Here is a 20662-nt window from a genome sequence, read left to right on the forward strand (position 1 = left end):
GCCTCTCCTACTTGACACACCAACACCACCACAGGGTATCTGCTGGCTATTACAGCGTTGAATTACAACAATGAAAAGGTTAGGAAAAAATAGCCTATTTTTTTCAGTACAAGCCCTTTTGACTACTTCCAACAGCATAACTGAGACAGGCACAACACCATTCTTGTAACACCTAAAACGCGTGCATTCTAGTATGCAGTCAATATTGACACCATGAGTCATTGCCGCCTTTATTACTGTCTCCTAAGTCTTATTCTCTCCTGTGTGTCCCCTGACGTTAATGCAGACGTCTCGCTACCAGGTCCACTTTATCGCACCAGCAAAAATGCTCCACTTTTAAGACACAAATTTGTGGTCTACGCAAAGTCCCTATTTGTTCTTCTAATAGTTGCATAAAAATATAAAGTCTCGTTAAGAAAAATAAATTATGAGTATACTCATTTGGATGAACGAAAATAAATCGCCCCGATTCAACAGCTCAAGTGCACATAATTACGTAGTCTATTTGTAAATCTCAGTCCATTTGTAAATTGTCATTACGCACGATGTCCCTCACCTCGATGTTTTCTGTAATTGTTTATATTAAAAGGAATATAATAATAAATAATAACAACGGACAGAAGTAATAAAGAATACGTGAGCGCCTGAGCGTGTATGAGGGGGGGAGAGAGCGAGAGAGAGAGAGCTTTGAGTGAAACGCGTTTTCCTCCAAATCTGTTGCTGTGTTTTATCCTTGCCCGCTGCAGTATCGCGAGCCGCAGAATGCGTGGAGGGAACCCTTTCAAACGCACGTTCGAACGTTTTCTTTGACACCACCAATTATTCTGTTTGTTTTAAATCAGCTACTGTTTACCCCGTCTTGCGCTGATATTTTTATTAGAACCATGAACAGTTTGTGGGGACCGCCCGATTTAGTAGTACCTTTGGAATGGTGGGCATCAAGCAGTCGAGGAATGGAGAGCTTCTAAAAACTGATGGAGTTGGGGATTTATTGCAAAATACGGGAAAGATGACCGTCTTCTCATTGTGTTTCCTCTTGTGCGCGGATCTACTTGATTTAGCCGTTGGTAAGTACGTCACTTTTTAAAAACGTTTAAATGGAATTGCGACTCTGCCTTTTAGTGAGTTTCCCTTAATTCAGGGCACAAAACGACACGGAAGGGTGACGTGTTGGGATTGAATAAAGTCGCCTATTTACTGAATATTTTCGCAGGTGCTCTTTGAAGTGCAAATGGTACGCTGTCATAAAACCAAGGAGAGATTTTTTTAAAGTGTTGTGTATGTTTATAAATTGTTGTCATCGGTCTCGTTGTCACACCGCTACGATGCATTTTCTTGGTGCATTTCTAAAATATACTCATGCCAACTTTTCTCCTTTTAGTTCTAACGACTGGATGCTTATTCAGTGTCATTATGAGGGTGGGTGCTATAGCTGCCACTGCGGACGGTAAATGCGTATTAAGTATCCAGCAATGCATTAGGGTACTAAACGGCAAGCATTGTAACACGTAGGCTATGTCGTAACTAGTACTGTATCGGCGAGTCGGTTAGGTACAGTGGGTTTTGTTGCTATGTTTCAGAGAATCTTAAAACAAGCATGTCCTTTTGGATATTCGCTATTCATTACTGGTCTGGTCTAAGTCACAGCCAAGCCTAAGAGTTCAGGGAAGGTCATTAACGGTTTCGCTGATGGAGAGGGAAAATCCTGTTGCTCCTCCGTATCTGCCGATTCTGTGTCTTACCAAATAATATCTGATTACTGATTTAAGTCACATATTTTCCTCGACGAAGGAAATAACTGAGAGTCCTTGTGAAAAGATCCACTCCGTTTCAAAGTGGCTCACCTATATACCAATGCTTTCAGAGTAGATGCCCTCTGCTTAGATTTATGTGAATGACATGAAAATATTTGGCATTAGAGTAGCTGAACTTTGAAATTCACCCATACTGCCTGAGCTTGATAACCAATTTAGAATACCAATGTTGGCGCGGCGATCTTCGGGAGTGCGGCACCATTCTTTGTATTGTGCGTCCCTGCACGTCACAGAACACAGCATTTACTGTAGTTAACTTTGATGCTGGTCTTTTACGGGGCTTCAAGTAACTGAATGCGTGAAATGAAATGCACGGAAAATACACGGAGGTACATGGAGGTTCTCCAACAATCTCTGCGCACCGTTTGTATCTGCCTCATTTTTTTCCCTCTGTCCCCTGATTCTGACATAGCAAAGCTTTGAATGAAATGCTGCTTAACTTTAAGCCGGTTTAGAGCACGGACAGTTTATTTTCAATTAAATTTGGAGTTTAGTTTATCCTACTATAAATATGTTAACTATTTACTCACCATGACGTGGTCTGTTCTTTGTGAGAATGAGTGAAACTTCCAGTATTGGTGCAGTATTACAGTAGTGGATATTTACTTACCCTGAAGTGGAGGTATTGGGGCTCCTTGACTGGCTAATCTGGGGGCCAGTGGTGACAAAATGAGTTTAGCAGGAAGGTAAATGTCTTGACACTGGTATATAGTAGCAGTATAAGATGTAGCTATGTTTCATGCTAGCAATGGTTGAGCAGTATTTAAAGTATTGTAGGCTCCATACACACCTGTCTGTCCTAATCTGGACCAAGTGGATGGGTGTAAACATGTGCCATAATACACTGTTTTTTGTTTTTCGAAGAAACAGCTGGACCAGAAAGCTACTCAGATAAATTCTAATATCAAATTTTATGTTTTGTGCTCAGTGCTCCAATAAATTTCATAGAAATTTAATGTTTTACAGAATTCTGTGAAATGCATGTTTTTTTGGGTTTGTGATTTGAATGTTTTTTTTTTTTCAATTAGTAACCATGAAAATAAAAGTTTTACAGTAGACACTGGTGCCCATACAGACTTGTTGCCAACCTTTGCATAGAATCTTCTAGATTACATTACGTTTAAGCAACAGTATTTTCATTGCATCTTTTTTTGCTGCTTTTAATAAAAATACAAATCTCCCATAATATGCTATTGTGTAATGTCAAAGGTAGCTAATGTAAGGTTGGCCCCAAAACTGTCTCATCTATTTATTTTTCATTAAGCATGGAAGACACAGGACTGGCTGTTTCTTTTCTCCTAAAAACCTTTTTAAACGGGCGCTTCACCAACATATCAAATTCAGGTATGTTCCCACTTACTCAGAGTACTATCTGTCCACCCAGATAGCTTTGCAGAGATTTGATGAGTTTTCTAGATGTCTGATATATCTCTCTCTGATACAACAGACCTCAACAGGCCCATATTTTCATGGCAGTCAATGCACAGAAAATTTACATTTAAAAAAAAAACAGCAATGTCTCTTTTTAATATAGTGCCACGGTTACTCAGGAACATCCACAGAGCCTAATTTGTGCATGGTTTCATTGAGAACTACCTCTACCAAAGTATGCCAACTGAGTATATCCATGCAAAGTCTGGTGCAGGTGGACTGATATGAAACTTGAGTGGCGGTGACGTGACGTTGGTGGAATGCGACCGTTTGTTGCAGTTTCAGGAGTGCAACTTGTTAGCGCCTTACTTTCTTAAAGCACGTAACAACTTTAAAATTCATGGTTGAGATGTCAACGGTTATATTTTATGGGTATACATTTGCTTAGAATTAAGCTAACTGCAGACTTCATTTTCCTTCATAAATCGAAAATCCTATGGGGAAAAAATGGAATTGGAAATCTGCACAGGGAAACCATGGCTCAAAAATGCTAACTCACTTCCAGGTTTTAGGAGTACAAACTGTAACACTCTATACTGGTATGCTTTGGTTGAGCTTTTGCACAGTTGGCCTACTGCAGTAGAAGATGTACTTTTCGATTAATCCATGCCCGATTTAAACCCTGTGGATGTTCGTGAGTGACCGTGGCATTGTATTTGGAAAGAAAAGTTGCTGTTGAGATTTTTGAATGTACTGTATATTTCTGGTGCACTGAGTGCCAAAGAGATATGGGCTCATTGAGGTCTGTTGTATCAGGGTGAGTGGCGGGTATCTAGAAAACTCGTCTAAATCTCAGCTAAACTATCTGGATGGATTGGTAGTGCTCTGGGTACTGTGAATGGAAACATATTTAAGTTTTTGGGCGCCTTTGGCTTGCTTTGGCCTGGACCCAAAATGTCTGTAAAGGGATTTGAGACATTGGTCTTTTGTGAACATAAAACTACATTAAACTAAATTTAATTAATTTATCGGCTTGGATAGTGATTTAACATGACCTGTGAATATTGTACACTTCCACCGTGTTATTTAGCTGTGTAACCGGGTAGTGTGACTGTGAAACAACAATTCAGCAAATATATGTAGCATGTCAGACAATATTTTAACATGAAAAATGATCTGTATAATTCAGTTTTCACCTCTCATGATTTCTGTTCAACTTATTTCTTGTTACCCTGTGTAGTATTTCATTTTCATTATTAAAGATCAAGATATGTTCCTTTTGTTTTGATTTCCCAAATGTTTCATGTAAACAATGATTCAGTTTGCAGCTGGAACCTTTGTTTAGCCGATAGCTCATAAATTAATGACCAAACATTTGTAGAAGATTAAACTGCCATGCCTCATTATTGATGTTTTCTTTTGTCTAATTCACATATTGATCTTTATTTAAGCAAGATTTTCTGAATGTGATTTAACAACCCTGAAGCTCACTCTTGAGTTGGGTATAAATATCCTGGCCTGGCAATCTCTGACTTCATAGTTGATTTATAAGCTCTTTCTCCTCCCTCATTTTTGATTTTTGTCCAAACTTACAATATGCCGTATCATAGTTGTAAGCCTGTCCCTTGGTAGGCCGTTCCCATTGATGCATATTCTGCCTGTCACCTGTTCACTACATTACTACGTCCCATGGAAAACCAGAGGAGTCACTCTTGTAGGGCTGGAACCCTCTCTGGACATCACTGCATCCAGCTGTGTTTCGACTTTATCGTATTGGAATCTACCACTGGTGCAGTTAAGACTTGATTCCAGCCAGTATGTCGCTGTACTAGTGACTAGTGATTTAACTGCATGTGCTGTTTAGGCGGATGACTATAGTTATGCTGTATTGTTCATGCTGGGAATAAATCTAATTACAGTCCAGCCATGTTCAGATTAAATTGTTGTGCTTCGTGCTGAAGTAATTAAACAAAGCCACGTGTGCCCCAGTTTGTTTGTTTGTTTGTTTGTTTATTTATTTATTTATTTATTTATTTATTTATTCACTCATTCATATATTTATGTATTTATTTTGACATGATAAGAAGGATGTTATTGGGAATATTGAAGGGATTAAGAAGTAAAATGAAATAGAATATTCCGCAGGCTAGCCTTATCGTTACTCTTTCGCTATGCTGGTCTCCCCTGCGTGATTACATAATTCACATAGTTTGATTAAGAGGTTGGATTTTAGTAGTGGGAACTGTTGAATTTTTGGAGTGAATCCACCCTGCATGGTTTAACCGTTGGGCCCATTGTGTCCCATCTTGGAGAGGGGTAGTGGCTTTTGTGGGTTCATAGCCAGACCCGTGACAAATTGTGTTTGCTGTGCAGCAGCCGGTTTTGGTGTGCGCCGTACAGGCTGGCCAGTGATGCATCACTGAGCAGACTGGATGCTATTAGCATTTCTGTTACGTATATCTGCCTTCTCCCCAGAGCTCAGGAGAAATTTCTGCGCTGACTCTTGATTTTTTCCAGAAGGGCCACTTAAAGAGGTCGAAACTTGGCAAAGTTATGTGTGTGTGTGTGTGTGTGTGTGTTGGGAGGTGGGGGAGAGGGGGGCTGACATGCATTCCTTCTCCCTATTATACATATATGTACCTTTTATTATATACCTATTATATATTTTATGCTCCATAATGTTTGGGACGAAGACATTTTTTTATCTCTGTACTCGACAATTTTTTTATTTTTATCCAAACAGTGCACATTCTCAGCTGTAATTATACAGGGTAAAGAGAGCACTGGTGAGCCTGGTAATCCAAGGAAGACCTCTACAGTTGATGACCGATGACCAAAAGATTTCTCACTATAATGAAGAAGCGCCCCCAAGCACCTGTCCGACAGATTTGAAACACTGTTCAGGAAGCATGCGTGGGTGTGTCAGTAACTACTGTCCGCAGAAGATTTCACAAACAGAATGACACAGGCTGCACTGCAAGACACAAAGCACTAGTAAGCTGCAAAAAGAGGATGGCCCAGTTTGCTAGGAAGTGCCTAAAAGTGCTTGCAGAGCTCTGTTAAAAGGTCTTGTGGACAGATGAGACCAAGATTCACTTGTGTTAGAGTAATGGCTAGAGCAGTGTGGAGGCCGAAAGGAACTGCCCCAGATCCAAAGCACCCCCAGCCCTCATCTGTGAAACATGGTGGTGGGGGTGTTATGGTTTGGGCATGTATGGCTGCCACAAGTACTGGCTCACTGGTCTTCATTGTTGATGTAACTGCTTATAGCAGCGGAATGAATTGTACAGAAGCATCTTATCTGCTCAATTTCAACCAAATGCCTCCAAAATCACTGGACTTCGCTTCAGCGTCCTTTATTGCTTTACAGCATGTTGGGGATCATTGCCTACAGCAAGACAATGATCCCAAACATACTGCTAAAGCAACAAAGGAGTTTTTCAAAACCAAAAACTGGAACGTTTTTGATTGGCCAAGTCATTCACCTGGTCTGAATCCAATTGAACATTTGTTTCACATGCTGAAGGGAAAACGTAAGGCAACTCACCCCTAAAACAAGCTGAAGATGGCTGCAGTACAGGCCTGGCAGAGCATTATCAGAGAATATACTCAGCACCTGGTGATGTATATGAGTCACAAACATTCAGCAGACATTTCAAAGGATATGCAACAAAGTATTAAACATGACTTCTTTCACTTATATAACATTAATGTCCCAAACATTAAGGAGGGGGGGGGGGGGGGGTGTATAAAAATTCATTTCTAATTCATTTCATTTCTACTTTTTTATACATAGTCCCCCATTTTATGAGAGCAAAAGTAATTGGACCAATTAACACAATCTGAAATAAAGTTGTTGGATCTGATCATGTTTCTCTACACTTCAGAATAGGGCTGCAGGATATATATCTAATTGCAGTTTTTTTAGTGATACGAATATGGATGCCAAATCGATGCCTTGGAGCGTATCGTCAATCTTTTTTTTTCTTGAATTGTGCCTGATGCAGTAGTAAACAATCAGAAGGCCACGTGAAATGCTTCCGAAAAACATCAAATCCGATATCTATTGAGTTGATGGCCAGTCAGCAGTATATATATATATATATATATATATATACACGTATGTATGTATGTATGTATGTATGTATATTTGTGCGTGCATGCGTGCATGCGTGAGTTGAAATGGTTGGAAAATCACTGTGTGTACACTGCAAGTCAAGCAGCTGAGCTTCAGTGATTTTGTCATGCAGGTGACATATGGACACACACTGGAAGCTTTGCAAGCAATCAGATACCATTTTGTTTTGGGATTTGAAACACCTTGGGGATGAATTTAATGCTATTGACTCACCCTTGGAGAAGCTGGAGCTTGTGGTTTGTCTATACAAGATTAGCTGGTTTTATGTATGTGCATGTGTGTCCAAGTTTGTTCCTGTTATATGCTGAAAGGCAGGGACCCTTTTGTGTAGTGCTTCCCTGAAGAGACACCTCTGCCTACAATTGCATTCTAGTGAATTGCACCTAGTAAAGAAAAGCATTTTTAAAAATTAATGATGAGAAATTAAATGTCGATCGCAGTTAGCTAATGTGACTAGGATTGCTTTAGCATGTGTTTCTTGGTATTGATGTAACCATTACCCAGCTCAGAGATTCGCCCCCTTTCGTAGTTCATGGTCCCCAGCTATAGATTTCTGTATGGCAGGAACCGTTTAATTTCTATATGGCGTTTTCACCCAGTAATGCATACACTTTGTGCAAATTATTTAAAGCGTTTCAATGTCACAGGAACTGTGAGAAGCTTAAGCTTAAAACAGGCTTGTGTACTTTTCCATTATAATAAATACATATTTTACAGTGATATAGCCGTTTTTAGTCGGGTGATTTTTTTGTAAAACTGTAAAAAAAAGCATACTATGGGAACATCAACAGCATTTACCGGTTGCAGGTTGCAGGTTAAGACAAGCATTTGTGATGTGGCCCATAAAGGAAACAGCTGCTTTAAAGGTTTTAAGTGCTGTAGCTTCACTGTTTACAACTAACTTTCCAGTGTAAATGAACCTTAGAGCATCTTTTCACAAATGTCAATTGAGAAAACACTGGAGAACTCAGATCGCCTGAAATATCATCTGGCTCTTTCAAATGATTGGCAGCTCCGAATAAGCAATGTGTACGTAGAGCTTGTGTCCTGCGTCGAGCTAGGGATGATTAAATCTGGATATTGTGGAAGGCCCGATGTCACCAGTGTCAGCTTTACAACAGTTTAATCAAGCAGGGCAGCTAGTGCCCAAAAGCAAAGGATTTTTTTTTCATACCTGTACTGGAATAGCTGTCAGTATCTTCTCAGCCAGAGTCAAGAGATGGAGATAAACGATAGCTGAAAAATTCAGGACAGCAACTTTTCTCAGTTTTAGAATTTTCTCATTTCTCATTCTTGAAAGCTCCCATCAAAATGTCGGGAAAGCTCGAAGGTTTTTAGAGGTAGCTATGACTTAGTGATCGGCTGTAACCATACCTAAAATGGAATTTCAGGGATTGCTTACTTTGAATTGTTTTATTAAGTATTGCGTGTTGTGAAAGGTTACAAAATGTTACACAAAAGTAGTGCAAAGTACCACTTAGTGTTTGTTTTGTTTAAGATATATTCATATTTTGAAATAGTCTAATTTAGTAACAAATTTGTATAATAATGATATTTTCCCATCTGAATGGTGAGTAAATGCTGATTATTGGGTTTATCTGTTATGGGGCTAACACTATAGTTTAACTACAATTTGGCCTAAAACCTGAAATGTAAGTTGTCAAAAACATACATGTGTTAATGTTAATGAATGCTTACCTTGTTGGGTATTCCTACTATTCCTACTTTTCTGTTTTTCATTGAATTACAGCTACAGTACATACTGTTAAAGATAACCAAGAAATTTGGGTAACCAAGATTTTAATGTAACTGTGATGGTCTCAGAGGGAATTAATTAAAATATAATAAAGTAAATTGGAATAAATACATAAATAAACGGCTTCTCATCTCTCATTGCTTCACCACAGCATCATTTTCCATAATACGAGAACACATTTAACATGGTATTTCACACTGGTACTTTAATATTCTGTCAGCAGCCAGTTGAATGAATTGGAATTCTTCTTGGTATGCTTACTGTAGGGAATGTGAGCTCATGCATCCATTAGATACAGTGCGGAGAACAGACTGGTATTCAGTTGGTGCAATAGTGTAGTACTAAAGGGATGCACCAGTATTTTTACACATCTGAAGAGCAAGAGCTAAGAGTTAACAATTGATTTACTGTGGAGCCATTGAGGGTGAAGGACTAACTGCTACAAATCACTTGAGGTTTTAAATGAAACAGCCTTAACACTGGTTCTGTTTGTTTTGCATAAGAATTCTACTTAAGCTTGGGTAAATGTCAGGGTTCTGTGGTTTTAAAGCTACTGGTGTACAGTCAGATTACACTCCCACTGATGTTTTGAAAACACTTCCCTCTTATGTCTCTCAGTGACCTACAAGGGGGTACTTTAAAATAAAGCTGGAACCTCAAGAGAAAATATGAGTACAAAAATGTGCTACAGTGGAACTGGATTGGAATTTATAAGTGGAACAGAGATAACACATTGTGAATTCATATGACTATGAAAATGAATATGTATGCATTTTAATGAATTATTTATGCATAATTTATTGCATATGTTTTATCTGCTATATTGGAATGACCACGTTTATTTCTGGCAAATATCCACAGAAAGGCTTGGTCAGGGACAGGCTTTTAGTCAGCTCAAAATGACATGCTTCACATACAAAGTTTGGCAATATCCCTTTTGTAATTTTAGAACGTGCCAAACTGCAGCTGTGAAACAACAATGGTAATGAATGCTTGCAGATGATTTTGATTTAGAATTAAGGACACATCTTGATTGAATCTGGGCCAAAGCTAAGGACAAGCATGGATTGAATCCTGTATTATCTGTTGCTTCCTTTTCCCCCCCTCCAGATTATATTCCATGCTGTTAGATTATACCAGTATTTGTAGCCATTACGCTGACAGATTCACTTTAGGATGAGTGTCATTGGGGAAGGTTTTTACCCAGCCACTGTCAAGGTGGACTCTTATTATGACACCTAAAGTATGAGGTGAAGAATAAGAGCCAATACTGTGTAGGAGTACAGTGCAGTACCAAAGAGTTGTTGGAGAAGAATGTTCAGATTATACAATGATTCCTGATTTTAAGACACATTTTTTTCATATTTGAATGTGATTTCTCATAAATGCATGCACCAAGCTGACACCATTGTGTCCCTCCAAATTGATTCTGCTGTCATGTAGACTGGTTATAATTTTATTTTTTCTTTAATTTTGGCTTGCAAATAAATGTTTTTTTTTTCTCTTCACAAACACAACAGGAATTAGCAACAATCGACATTACAGGGAGAAAAGGGACAAAAAAACAAAAACATTTGATTGTAAGTCAAATAAAGACAAATATTGATTAAATCCAGGCATGAATTGTTGGCATTTGTCCTTTCCTTCTCCTGAGCCTGGACATGTGTGGTGCTTAGTGCAGAGACTAAATAGCCATTTGAGGCCTGAGATGAACAAAGGGCCTATTAGTAGTCAGCATAGGCGGACACAGAAGGGAACTCTACCACTGCTGACCTGAGGCTACATTATGGTAGAGGGAACTGAGGTCGTTCCCTTCAGCTTCCCCTGCAGAATGCCTGGGAGGAGTGTCATTGGGAAGGGCCAGGCACTGTGAAGGTGGACTCTTATTATGACACCCAACATATGGGGTGGAGAATAAGGACTGATACTGTGGAGGAGTGATGTGCAGTACTGAGGAATCATAGAAAAATGTTCAGATTGAACAGTGATTTTCCTGCAGCTTCCCCTGCAGAATGGCTTGCATTCCAGTGACCTCTACAATGTTGGACTCTTTTCTTTCCATTTGCAAAAAGTTCAGAAGGAAGTGCTGTGGATGTGCTTCACCATTTCTTTATCCTCCCTGCTCACCTTACATTTTCCCATATTACATATTCCCCATATGTGACTACATATTTACATGTGCGGTTTTGGCTAAGAATCATGTTCTTTTGCAGGATGGATGCCCTTTTCCCTAGACTTGAACTGGCAATCACTGCATATCACAGAGGAAGCATTTAATGAAAGGGTAGTTTGGCCAGATACACAAGGTCTTATTTTCAGAGAAACTGAAAAATCAATACAAAAGTTGGAAAACTTCACTGTAGGATAGCCTAAACTTACAGAAGACGAGTGGGGGCTTGTTGATGCTCGAGGCAACTGCCAAAACATAAGTCGACTGTAATAATTTTGTTCAACGCGGGATATAACTTATGTGCAGTATTTATCTAAACTTGTCTCTGCTAAGCATAGGTTTTCCATAATCTACTGTGAGTGGCATGGTGGCACAGTGGTTCCAAGGAGGAGGTTCTGGGTTCGAATCCCGACCGGGTGGATCCTCTCTGCGTGGACTCTGCATGTTCTCCCCATGTTTGCGTGGGTTTCCTCTGGGTACTCTAGTTTCCTCCCACTGCAAGAGACATTTATGTCAAGTTAGGTGTACTGTTGCCATTTCCCTTGACCAGAGTACTGGCCTCAGAACTGAAGTTGGTCCCCAGGCACTGCACTGTGGCTGCCCACTGCTCCTAAGTAGCTAGAATGGATCAAATATGAATGCAATTACCCCACATGGTCAATAAAGTTTAACTTTAACTTTCAACTGAAAAAATTTACTTCCCAATTGTTTTTGCTGCTCTTTGTAAATATTGCATTGTGATTGGCATTTAAGTAAGGTTTGTAATTTCTTGTGACTGAAAATCTCATTAGTTCTGAATTAATTTCCATGTTGCATATGAATTGGCTTATGTAGTGGTGCCAGGAATTTAGCCCTTATATTATGTGTGTGTGTATAAGAGAGAGAGAGTGGGAGAGAGACAGAGTGAGAGAGAGAGAGTTCTGTTTTGGAGACATCGTTTTAAGAATTGTTCAGTTCAGGATGTCAGGGTGCAATTAAACTCTTGTCTTGTGTCTGATATCCTATCACATTTGTTGACGGGAAGAAAAATTGAAATGAATGCCAAAAAAGGAAATAGATTGTTTTCTTTCTTAAGCTAGTGTAATGTAATGTGACATCCCATACCTGACAGGTGTTTAATTGCAGTCTCGGTATGCTTGATAGTTGATGGATGATGCAAGGGAATAAATATCTAACGTCATGTCTCTGAGAAAGGGATTGTCTTGTATGTCCAGCACAGGTTGTTTTTAAGTCTTAAGGGCCGAAAGTCAATGCTAAGATAAACCTTGTAAGGAATGAGCAAATAAATATGTTTGACAAGGGAAAGAAGAGTGTGGACAAACTCTCCTCCTTTTCCACTGGCATTGAACGGTCGCCACTGATTGAAGGAATAAAAGGGTCGCAACAGCATCATTCAGTAAAGATGTTATGAAAAGTGGAAAGTACAGACTAATAGAGAGTGAGTGAGAGAGACAGAGAAAGAATAATGTTCTAGATACAGTGGGTGAGCTGATGTTGTGCTCTTTGCCGTCGAAGGAGGCAAACTTCAACTGGTCAGCGGAAGGAGAACAAAAGGTAGGCAAGTGTTAGCTTTATCACTAGAGCCGATGCCTCTCAAGGGGTCTACTGAGAACAGAGAGGAGCGAGGGGCTGGCTGATTCCAGCATCGCTGGAGGGCGTTGGGGGAAAGAGGAGTACCCAAACCTCCAGAGTTCCTCCACAGAGGTGTTCCGCAAAGGCTCGCCAAAAAAGCAACAAAGAAAAAGAAAGAAAAAAAGAGCTTGGTTTCCCTTTTAATAAGACTCTCAGAAAACAAACAAACAAACACAAAATGAATAGTATGTGCATGAATTGAGAAGCAACTGCTCCATGCAGCTGGTTAGATGCCAATAAACTATTTAACCTGCCAATCACAGGTAACATCGTCTCACTCTTCCAATATTCAGTGCCAGGAGCTGTATAACCGTCGCATTTAAAGTCACATAAATTTTCCCTCAAACTTCTTGAATGCAAATCAAACAGTGCATTAATTTCTACCCATGACACTGTTCCCATTGCTGTGTTTTCAGTATCTATATGAGGTGGGTATCCTTTAAATACCATCAGAGACCTGCTGCACCTCAGACCACTGCCCATGCTCCTCTATAGAGCTGCTGGCTGACTGCTGATGATCCTAGCAATGGGGCACCCCAAACTAAACCGACTCTGCAGATTCTGTGCAGCCTTGGGATGACCTGTTATTGCGGCCAAAAGTGAACAGAAGACGCTTTGTCACACCGCAAGCGGGCAGACGGGAAAATGCTGAGCCGGATTCACGCCTGCAACCCTCAAACTGCAAGGCAGTGGCACTGCCTGCTGCCCTGCAAAGGTTATATGTTTATAGCACATGATTGTGTCAGCAGAGGCAGAGCAAGCTTGATTTTGCTGCCAGCCATTTTGGGAAATCTCTGGGGTTTTTCAGATGCATAAAACACACACACTCACAAACAAACAAACATATGCTCATACATACACACAGATATAGATTATATACAAAACCAAATTTGCGCATGCAGACACACACACACACATACACACACACAAACAGTGGACTGCACAGTAGTACAGTTGTGAAATATTAATTCAGTTTCTTATTGGCCAAATTATATTGGCTGTTCTCCTTCACATCTGGCAAACTGGTAAGATTTAATATACGGATGAAGATTATATGCAAGATAGTGTATGTGTGTGTGAATACACTACACATTTTATCAGTTATTACTGCATTAATGTATGCAAATTCTACAGTTTATTGCTGAATATATTCTGCATCAGAGTTTACGGAATATTGCTGTATTTGTCATGTTTCACTGCAGTGCTTTCGGTTTCAGCATAAAGTGACACGTTTGAAGGTTTTAATACTTGATATAGTCTAAAAATATTTGAAATCCTTATATAACAGTTATGTACTGTAATTACTGTATTTCACATTCTATGTTAGTGATAGTTCTCTATGAGAAGTGTGCCTTCATTAAGTGTTCATGCATTATGCAGTACTTGCAGTGATTTGTAAATGTCACTCAGAAAAGGCTCAGCAAATTGCGCAAATTGATTTAAAACAAAAAAAGAAAAGAAAGACTAAAGGAGATGTAGGAGAATTGTGAAAGGAAAGCAGGAAATTGATTATAGTTCTGGGCCATTCAGCTTGCCTCTTTCGGCAGACACCGAATTGCGAATCATCGCTATGAGTGTAATCTTTGGCAGAATAGTCGTGCTACACATGATCAATGTTGTGGCCTGTGTGGCCTGCAGTAACTGATTCGCTTAATCACTCGTCGCTCCCCCGCCCCCACGAGAGCTCCTCCTCACCACTACGGATGCAATTTCGGGAGATTTGCTCACAAATAGCTACTGTATAATGAATAATGGATGATTAGCGTGCTGATGAGCTGGAAAATTTGATTTTGTGGTATTTCAAGGTACGTCCGTGCAGGTAAACATTTTGGCGAGGGGCCATTTTGCTGCTGGAAGCAAAAAAAAAAAAAAAATTAAAAAAAAAATTTTGCGCAGTGAAGTGGCACAACGTGACAGTCGCCCACTTCCCCTCCGACGGTGACGTCGGAGGAGTTTCCATTACGGGCGATTGCGCTTTAATCGTAAATTGCTTTCATAAATCAGAAAGTGTCAGAAATATGAATCCTTATCTGAGAGGACACGCGTGTTTAGTTGCTGCAGTCACTGAAATGAATCAGTCAGAGAGCCCCGTGGACCCATTCACTTGCACCCCAGCAACCGTTTCTGCTTATTTCAGGACAGAGAAGAAACTTGCTCTTCCTATTGAAGAGGGTGGACAGACAGTAGGATGAGTTATTGCACAAGTGAATGCAATTTATTTATTTGTTTATGTTTTGGTACAACTACTATACATACATTTCAGAAGGATGAAAGAGGATGAAAAAATAATTTCTTCCCATGCTCATCTTTGTGTTTTTATAAGAACATTTGGATATAAATCTACTACAATGAATGAAGGAATAAATGAAGAAATAATCTGCTGTTCCAGCCTCAGAAGTACCAGGAACCTCCCAACCCAACCCAAAACCCCCTCCCCCCCCATCTGCCCCCCAAAAAAAGATTGGATTCCCAAAGCACAGAAACAGCAACACATTGTGTTGTCTGGGACATACATACGTACATTGTGTTATCGACATACATTCAAATGCCAAAATTACTATTTTTATGCAAACGGCTTGATACAGGGCATATCCGATTCACAAATACGATTGCAAATTATCCACTAGCAATGATCATGGATTGTTTTTAAAGACAACCTGAAATCTAGCAGTAATGGGGCATAATCTATTCAAAAGCCACACAATGTGTACATTTGTCTGTAACCATGGCTGCTGTCATAGTTGCAAGAATAATGTTAGGCGTCTAAAAGAGCAGATACGCTCTAAATTATTTGTGATTACAGGCATACTAGAATTGCTAGATGACAAAAATGACATTGAACCTGCCCCTAGCAATTTGTTCTCTGCTATAATTAAAGTAGGCTATTTCATTTTGCAGCAACAAATGTTTCAACAACCCCAATAACCATGTGACTTAAAAAAATTATTAATTCAAAATGGTTCAGTTCTATGAATTGGTAAGTAGTTCCAAGAAATATCGCAGTGGTCCATTTTCTGGTTAATTGGCCGATCTTACCTGAGGTTCGATGGTAAATTGCAGGTAAATTTCCAAATAATGTTACTCAGCTTCAGAAATTGGTCGGTGCAAAACCATGCCTTTTACTTTATTTAATATAGCCAAATATTTAGGACAACTGTAAGGAGGTGCAGCCTCAAATGTAAAATAAAGCGTCAGACAAGATGAAACCTGGCACGATCCTAACTGAAGAAAAGGTTAGGAAGGCCAATCTGATGTTCAACACGTTATGCTTCTCAACTAAGAATGTGAGGCATTGTGTTTGTATGTTGCATTCGCTAACTATTGGGGGCGGTTGCACGGTTTCTTGATTCGGATCAATACTTTAGTGAACCAGCCATTTGTGCGGTGTGGATAGCATTATCGGCTGTTTGGCTGTTAGCAGCACCAGCCGTGCTCTGTATTTTTTCGCGTTGGATCCTCTACATGCTGTCTCAGTCCCTTCGCTTGCACCTTAGCAGGCTGCTCAGAAATGCTCCTGAATAGCCATGCACGTGGTGTTGTTGTGCTGTGCGGCTGGCAAGGGCTGTCGTTTGAAAATCCTCAGGAGACTTGCTTCTGTTAAAGCGGTGCCAGTGACTGGAATAGCGCCGCTGATGCTTATCGGCTGCCTGCGGTGGCTGTGGGAGTTTCAGGATCAGAGACTGTACCTGGACCCTGACATCAGTCAACGTGTGAATCTCCTCTTCAGAAGGTGATGTCATCCCTTCGCACTTCAGTGAAAGCAGGATTGCTTCCTTTGCCCCCCTCCCCCAAGAGCTCATTGCCCCTCTTTAAGTCGACGAGCTAATTGTGTCTTGTGCAGGGCAGCCAGTGAGGTCTGTAGGTCAAAAGTGAATGCAATATACCTTTTACTTATACTTGGCACTATAATATAAAGTGCCTAAAGTTTCCCATTTGCTGTTGTACTCTTGAGCAAGGTACTCAACCTGAATTGTTTCTGCATAGACCCAGCTGTAGAAAAGGAAACCATTCAAAAAATCTCAATAATAAATGCAAACACTTTGTGCAAGTTGGATAAGAGTGTCTGCTAAAATGGCATTATGCACACATGAAGCACTGGCCTTGGCTTTGTTATTCTTACCACACGGGCCCTGAAGCTCTCATGAAATCAATGTGCATGTAAAACTGAGCTGATGACATCTAATTCCATATTCCAGTACGGGCTGGCTGCCGTGGCTCCTGTCTCAGATCATTTATTCAGGTCTTGTTTTATGAAATACTACCTACAACTGCCCCAAGTTTCTGCGGCATTTCCCGAAATTCTGCTGACACAAAATTTTCTCATGTCCCCATTTTTCTCATGTCCAAGCACTATAACTAGTTACACCAGATTTCCCTTAAATTTTTATTTTTTGTCGTGAAATACATATATTGTTGGACTGACAGGCTGGGCACTGTTGGCACAATATGCTCAGACGCCTAGTTCATGAATGTTTTTCTTACGGAAAAATGGGACCAACTGGTTATTGTATACAAAACCTCACTTATAAGGGTTAGCACCAATGTTCACAGAACACCAGGAAGCTCAAGAGGCAGAAGACAAATATCTTGTGTTATCTAGCAAAAGAAACTGTCGTAATATTGCACCACAACTACAGGAAGAACTCAATGCATCTAGACAGAAACCAGTTTCCCTCTTTACAGTGAAATGCCGACTACGATTCGCTGGTCTAAAAGGATGTGTATATGTGGAAAAAGAAAACTCTTGCCATGTGCTGTTAACAAGAAGAAAAGACTCCAGTAGAACAAGCACCATAAACACTGAACCAAGAAAGAGTGGGAAAAGGTAGATACACATCCTTTTACACCACGAGATCTACTTTGCCGTTTCACTGTAGTCAGGGAAACTGGTTTCTCTCTAGTTCCTGTAGTTGTGGTGCAGTGTTATGATGGTTTCTTTTGCTAGACACCACAAGATATTTGTCTTCTGCCTCTGATGTTATCCTGGTCTTCTCTTATTAACATTACTGCCCAACAGCCGGAACCTTAAGCTTCTTTGCAATTTCTTGCTGGCAATAACCTTATTGCCACAATATGTTTACTTGGCTCTGCACATCTGATCCTAACTCCTTCTTTGCCATATTTCTTGTAACTTTGGTCCCTATTTTACTTGCAGTACGGGCCAATAGTATTAGGCTACCTGTGGTTTAAAAAAAAACTTAGCATAGATAAGATTTCAGTCAATTTAACTACCCCTTCACTCCACCTCCCTCCCAGCCCTCCACCTCCCATTTTGCGAAATGATTCAATAGACTTCCAATTATTTTTTAAATATCAATAAGTTAATACAATTTAGGGGACATAAACTACAGAGGAAGAGTGGTTATGCTGCATATTTCATGTAGGTTGTTAAAAAGCAAAGAAAGTAGGTATACTTGCAATTTAGTGTTATAGGGGGCATATTTACAGTGAATTTCTAAAACATCATTAAACACAACATTTTACTGTCCGCATTTCTTCAATATTTATATTTATACATCCTGGCCATGTGCTTTCACCATAAAAAATAATACATTGCTGTCAAACTATGTTGAATTATATGTAGGTTTTTGTCTTCTCTTTTCTAATATTTCTGAACCATGGGCACTGGTCACAGAAGATTTTGTCTCACTGATTGCTCTAGTATGGGTTGCAGAAATGTTCCTGCTTTGATCTTAACCCCACCATTTTGTGTGTGTGTGTGTGTGTGTGTGTGTGTGTGACGTCCAAGTTTCCAGTGATTCAGTTGGACATAGAAAATGACTTGCTTCATGAACATTGAAGTGCTTTTGATGTTAGGACTCAGTCATGGATGCATTTATTACAAAAGAAAATTAATCACTATAATTAATTTAAATTGTTTGAATGCCACCGTTTGTGATAGAAGGATTGCATTGAACAAAATGCTTAATTGTGTTGCCACTATACAGAAATGAAAGATGTATTTCTCTTCAGGACTTAATTGTGTTTGCATACAGCACATGTCAGTCTTAGATGGACGATAACATTTCATTGAACAATACGTAGCTTTTAGGCATAACAGGGTGTTGTCAAAAAAGGGGAAATGAAAAAAATACACCATCACACACTCCATGACACCCTTGGAAGGGGCGGAATAGCTGGAGACAGGGAGATTTGTTTTGACGAAAACAGAGAGAGCATACTTTATCAAAGAAACATACAAATAAACAAGAATTTCCTCATTTCACCTTCACTGGAATCCAAGTAAAAATAATAAGCTAAAATAACAAAGTAAAAATGAAACGAAAGCAGCTGTTTTTAAGCTTTTCCGGTCTGTTCCTGTTTTCACACTTTTTGCTCTTGTTCTCGGTCTCTCAGTCTCCTGAAGATCCTGGTCTCAGCCACCTGCTGTGCGAAGAAGCACACTTTTCAGCTTCGCGCAGGTTTGTTAACGCAACAGCGATGCCTGTGCCTACATACCTGTCGGCGTGGCCTCCGTTTCCCAAAAATCCCAAGCTCTGCCGCTTAATCACAGAATTGACTGCTTAACCACGGAATCAGATTTCCTTCAAACAAGAGGGCCACACCTGCAATTCATTATGCTTATGACAACATCAGAATCCTAGGTCCTGTAACATCTAAATCTAAAGAGTCCAATTCTGCAGCCCAGAAACTCTAATATACTGACTTGCATTCCAATATCATCCAGGTTTATTGTGTGTTTAAATCCTAATGAGATGGTAATCTTTAACCATATGTACATCACAGATAAGGCAAGTAATGTGTACAGAATGTGTATGACTGTATATTTTTCTACATAAGACAATTCTGAGGAGGCATATAAATTAAACAATACATAAATGAATGAAACCATATTTGTTGTCTTGATAGAATTAGCATGATCCCAAATTTATTTCCAAAAAGTACAGAGCCCCTCCAGTCTAATATGAATCAGAAGGGACAGCCACTCACCCAGATTCTGGATTCTGCTTTTTGGCCACCAGTAATAGTATTGGTTGATTTTAAGTGACAGCACAATGTAGCTGTTCCCAGTGAGAGGCTCATAAAGCTTCAGTCTCTTTTCATGTTACCTTTTGTCTGTTTTAAAAGAAAAAAAATTATTGATAGACGAATAGATATGGTTTTCTGGTATTCTGGTGGCAAAGAGTATGCAGCGCTCTTTCCAATGGCTAGGAAGAGCTTGTGTTTACTTCCAAATCTCGGCACAGGCACTACTGACAGCGTCTGTCAAATTCGCAGTGCTTCATTCCATGGATTCTGGTGTCTGTCCCCCTCTATTATTTGTATTGGTGTGCAATGTTCTGCAGCGAGACACTGCAGTGAGAGATACTGGTGCTCAGTAACAGTGGGCCTGTGCTGGCTGTGGTTAAGCACATGCTGTAATTGAAAACCTGGTCTATTTTTTTTCCACTGACATTGACCATTCCTGTATTTCAATTCACTCAAACATTCCTCTTTCTCGGAGCAATTATTTTGAAATTGCCGTTGGAAAGATAGAGAAAATGGACCCCTTTTAAGCTGCGATCAGAATAAAGGGCACCTTGTGGATAGCAAACAAGTCAGAAATGGCAAGTCTGTTTCTGTGAATCCCGATTCATCTGCCCTGCAGAGCAAGATAACTGTATTTCATGGACTTTTAAGCACCAAAAAAAAAAAAAAAAAAAAACGGGAAAAAAATAACAAACCTTGTTCTAAATTGTAGTAGCAAAGAAGCATTCCCTTGTTGTGTGATTACGGAGCAAATTCTGTCGCCAGGAAAGACGAGGACAAATTCCCACATG

The 20662-nt window shown here is 39.8% G+C and overlaps 1 protein-coding gene across 2 annotated transcripts in view; it reads left to right on the forward strand.

Annotated features, from left to right (window-relative positions):
- The first annotated feature begins 660 nt into the window (after positions 1 to 660).
- LOC118207238 (immunoglobulin superfamily member 21-like) overlaps positions 661 to 20662 on the forward strand; it is a 176686-nt gene continuing 156684 nt past the window's right edge. For both annotated transcript variants that reach the window (XM_035380607.1, XM_035380608.1), the window contains exon 1: positions 661 to 1067. In XM_035380607.1, the coding sequence (XP_035236498.1) occupies positions 929 to 1067 (139 nt within the window). In that variant the 5' untranslated portion in view covers positions 661 to 928. The remainder of the gene's footprint in view (positions 1068 to 20662) is intronic.

The sequence above is a fragment of the Anguilla anguilla genome, chromosome 11 (genome assembly GCF_013347855.1).
Source record: "Anguilla anguilla isolate fAngAng1 chromosome 11, fAngAng1.pri, whole genome shotgun sequence".
Classification (NCBI taxonomy): Eukaryota; Metazoa; Chordata; class Actinopteri; order Anguilliformes; family Anguillidae; genus Anguilla; species Anguilla anguilla.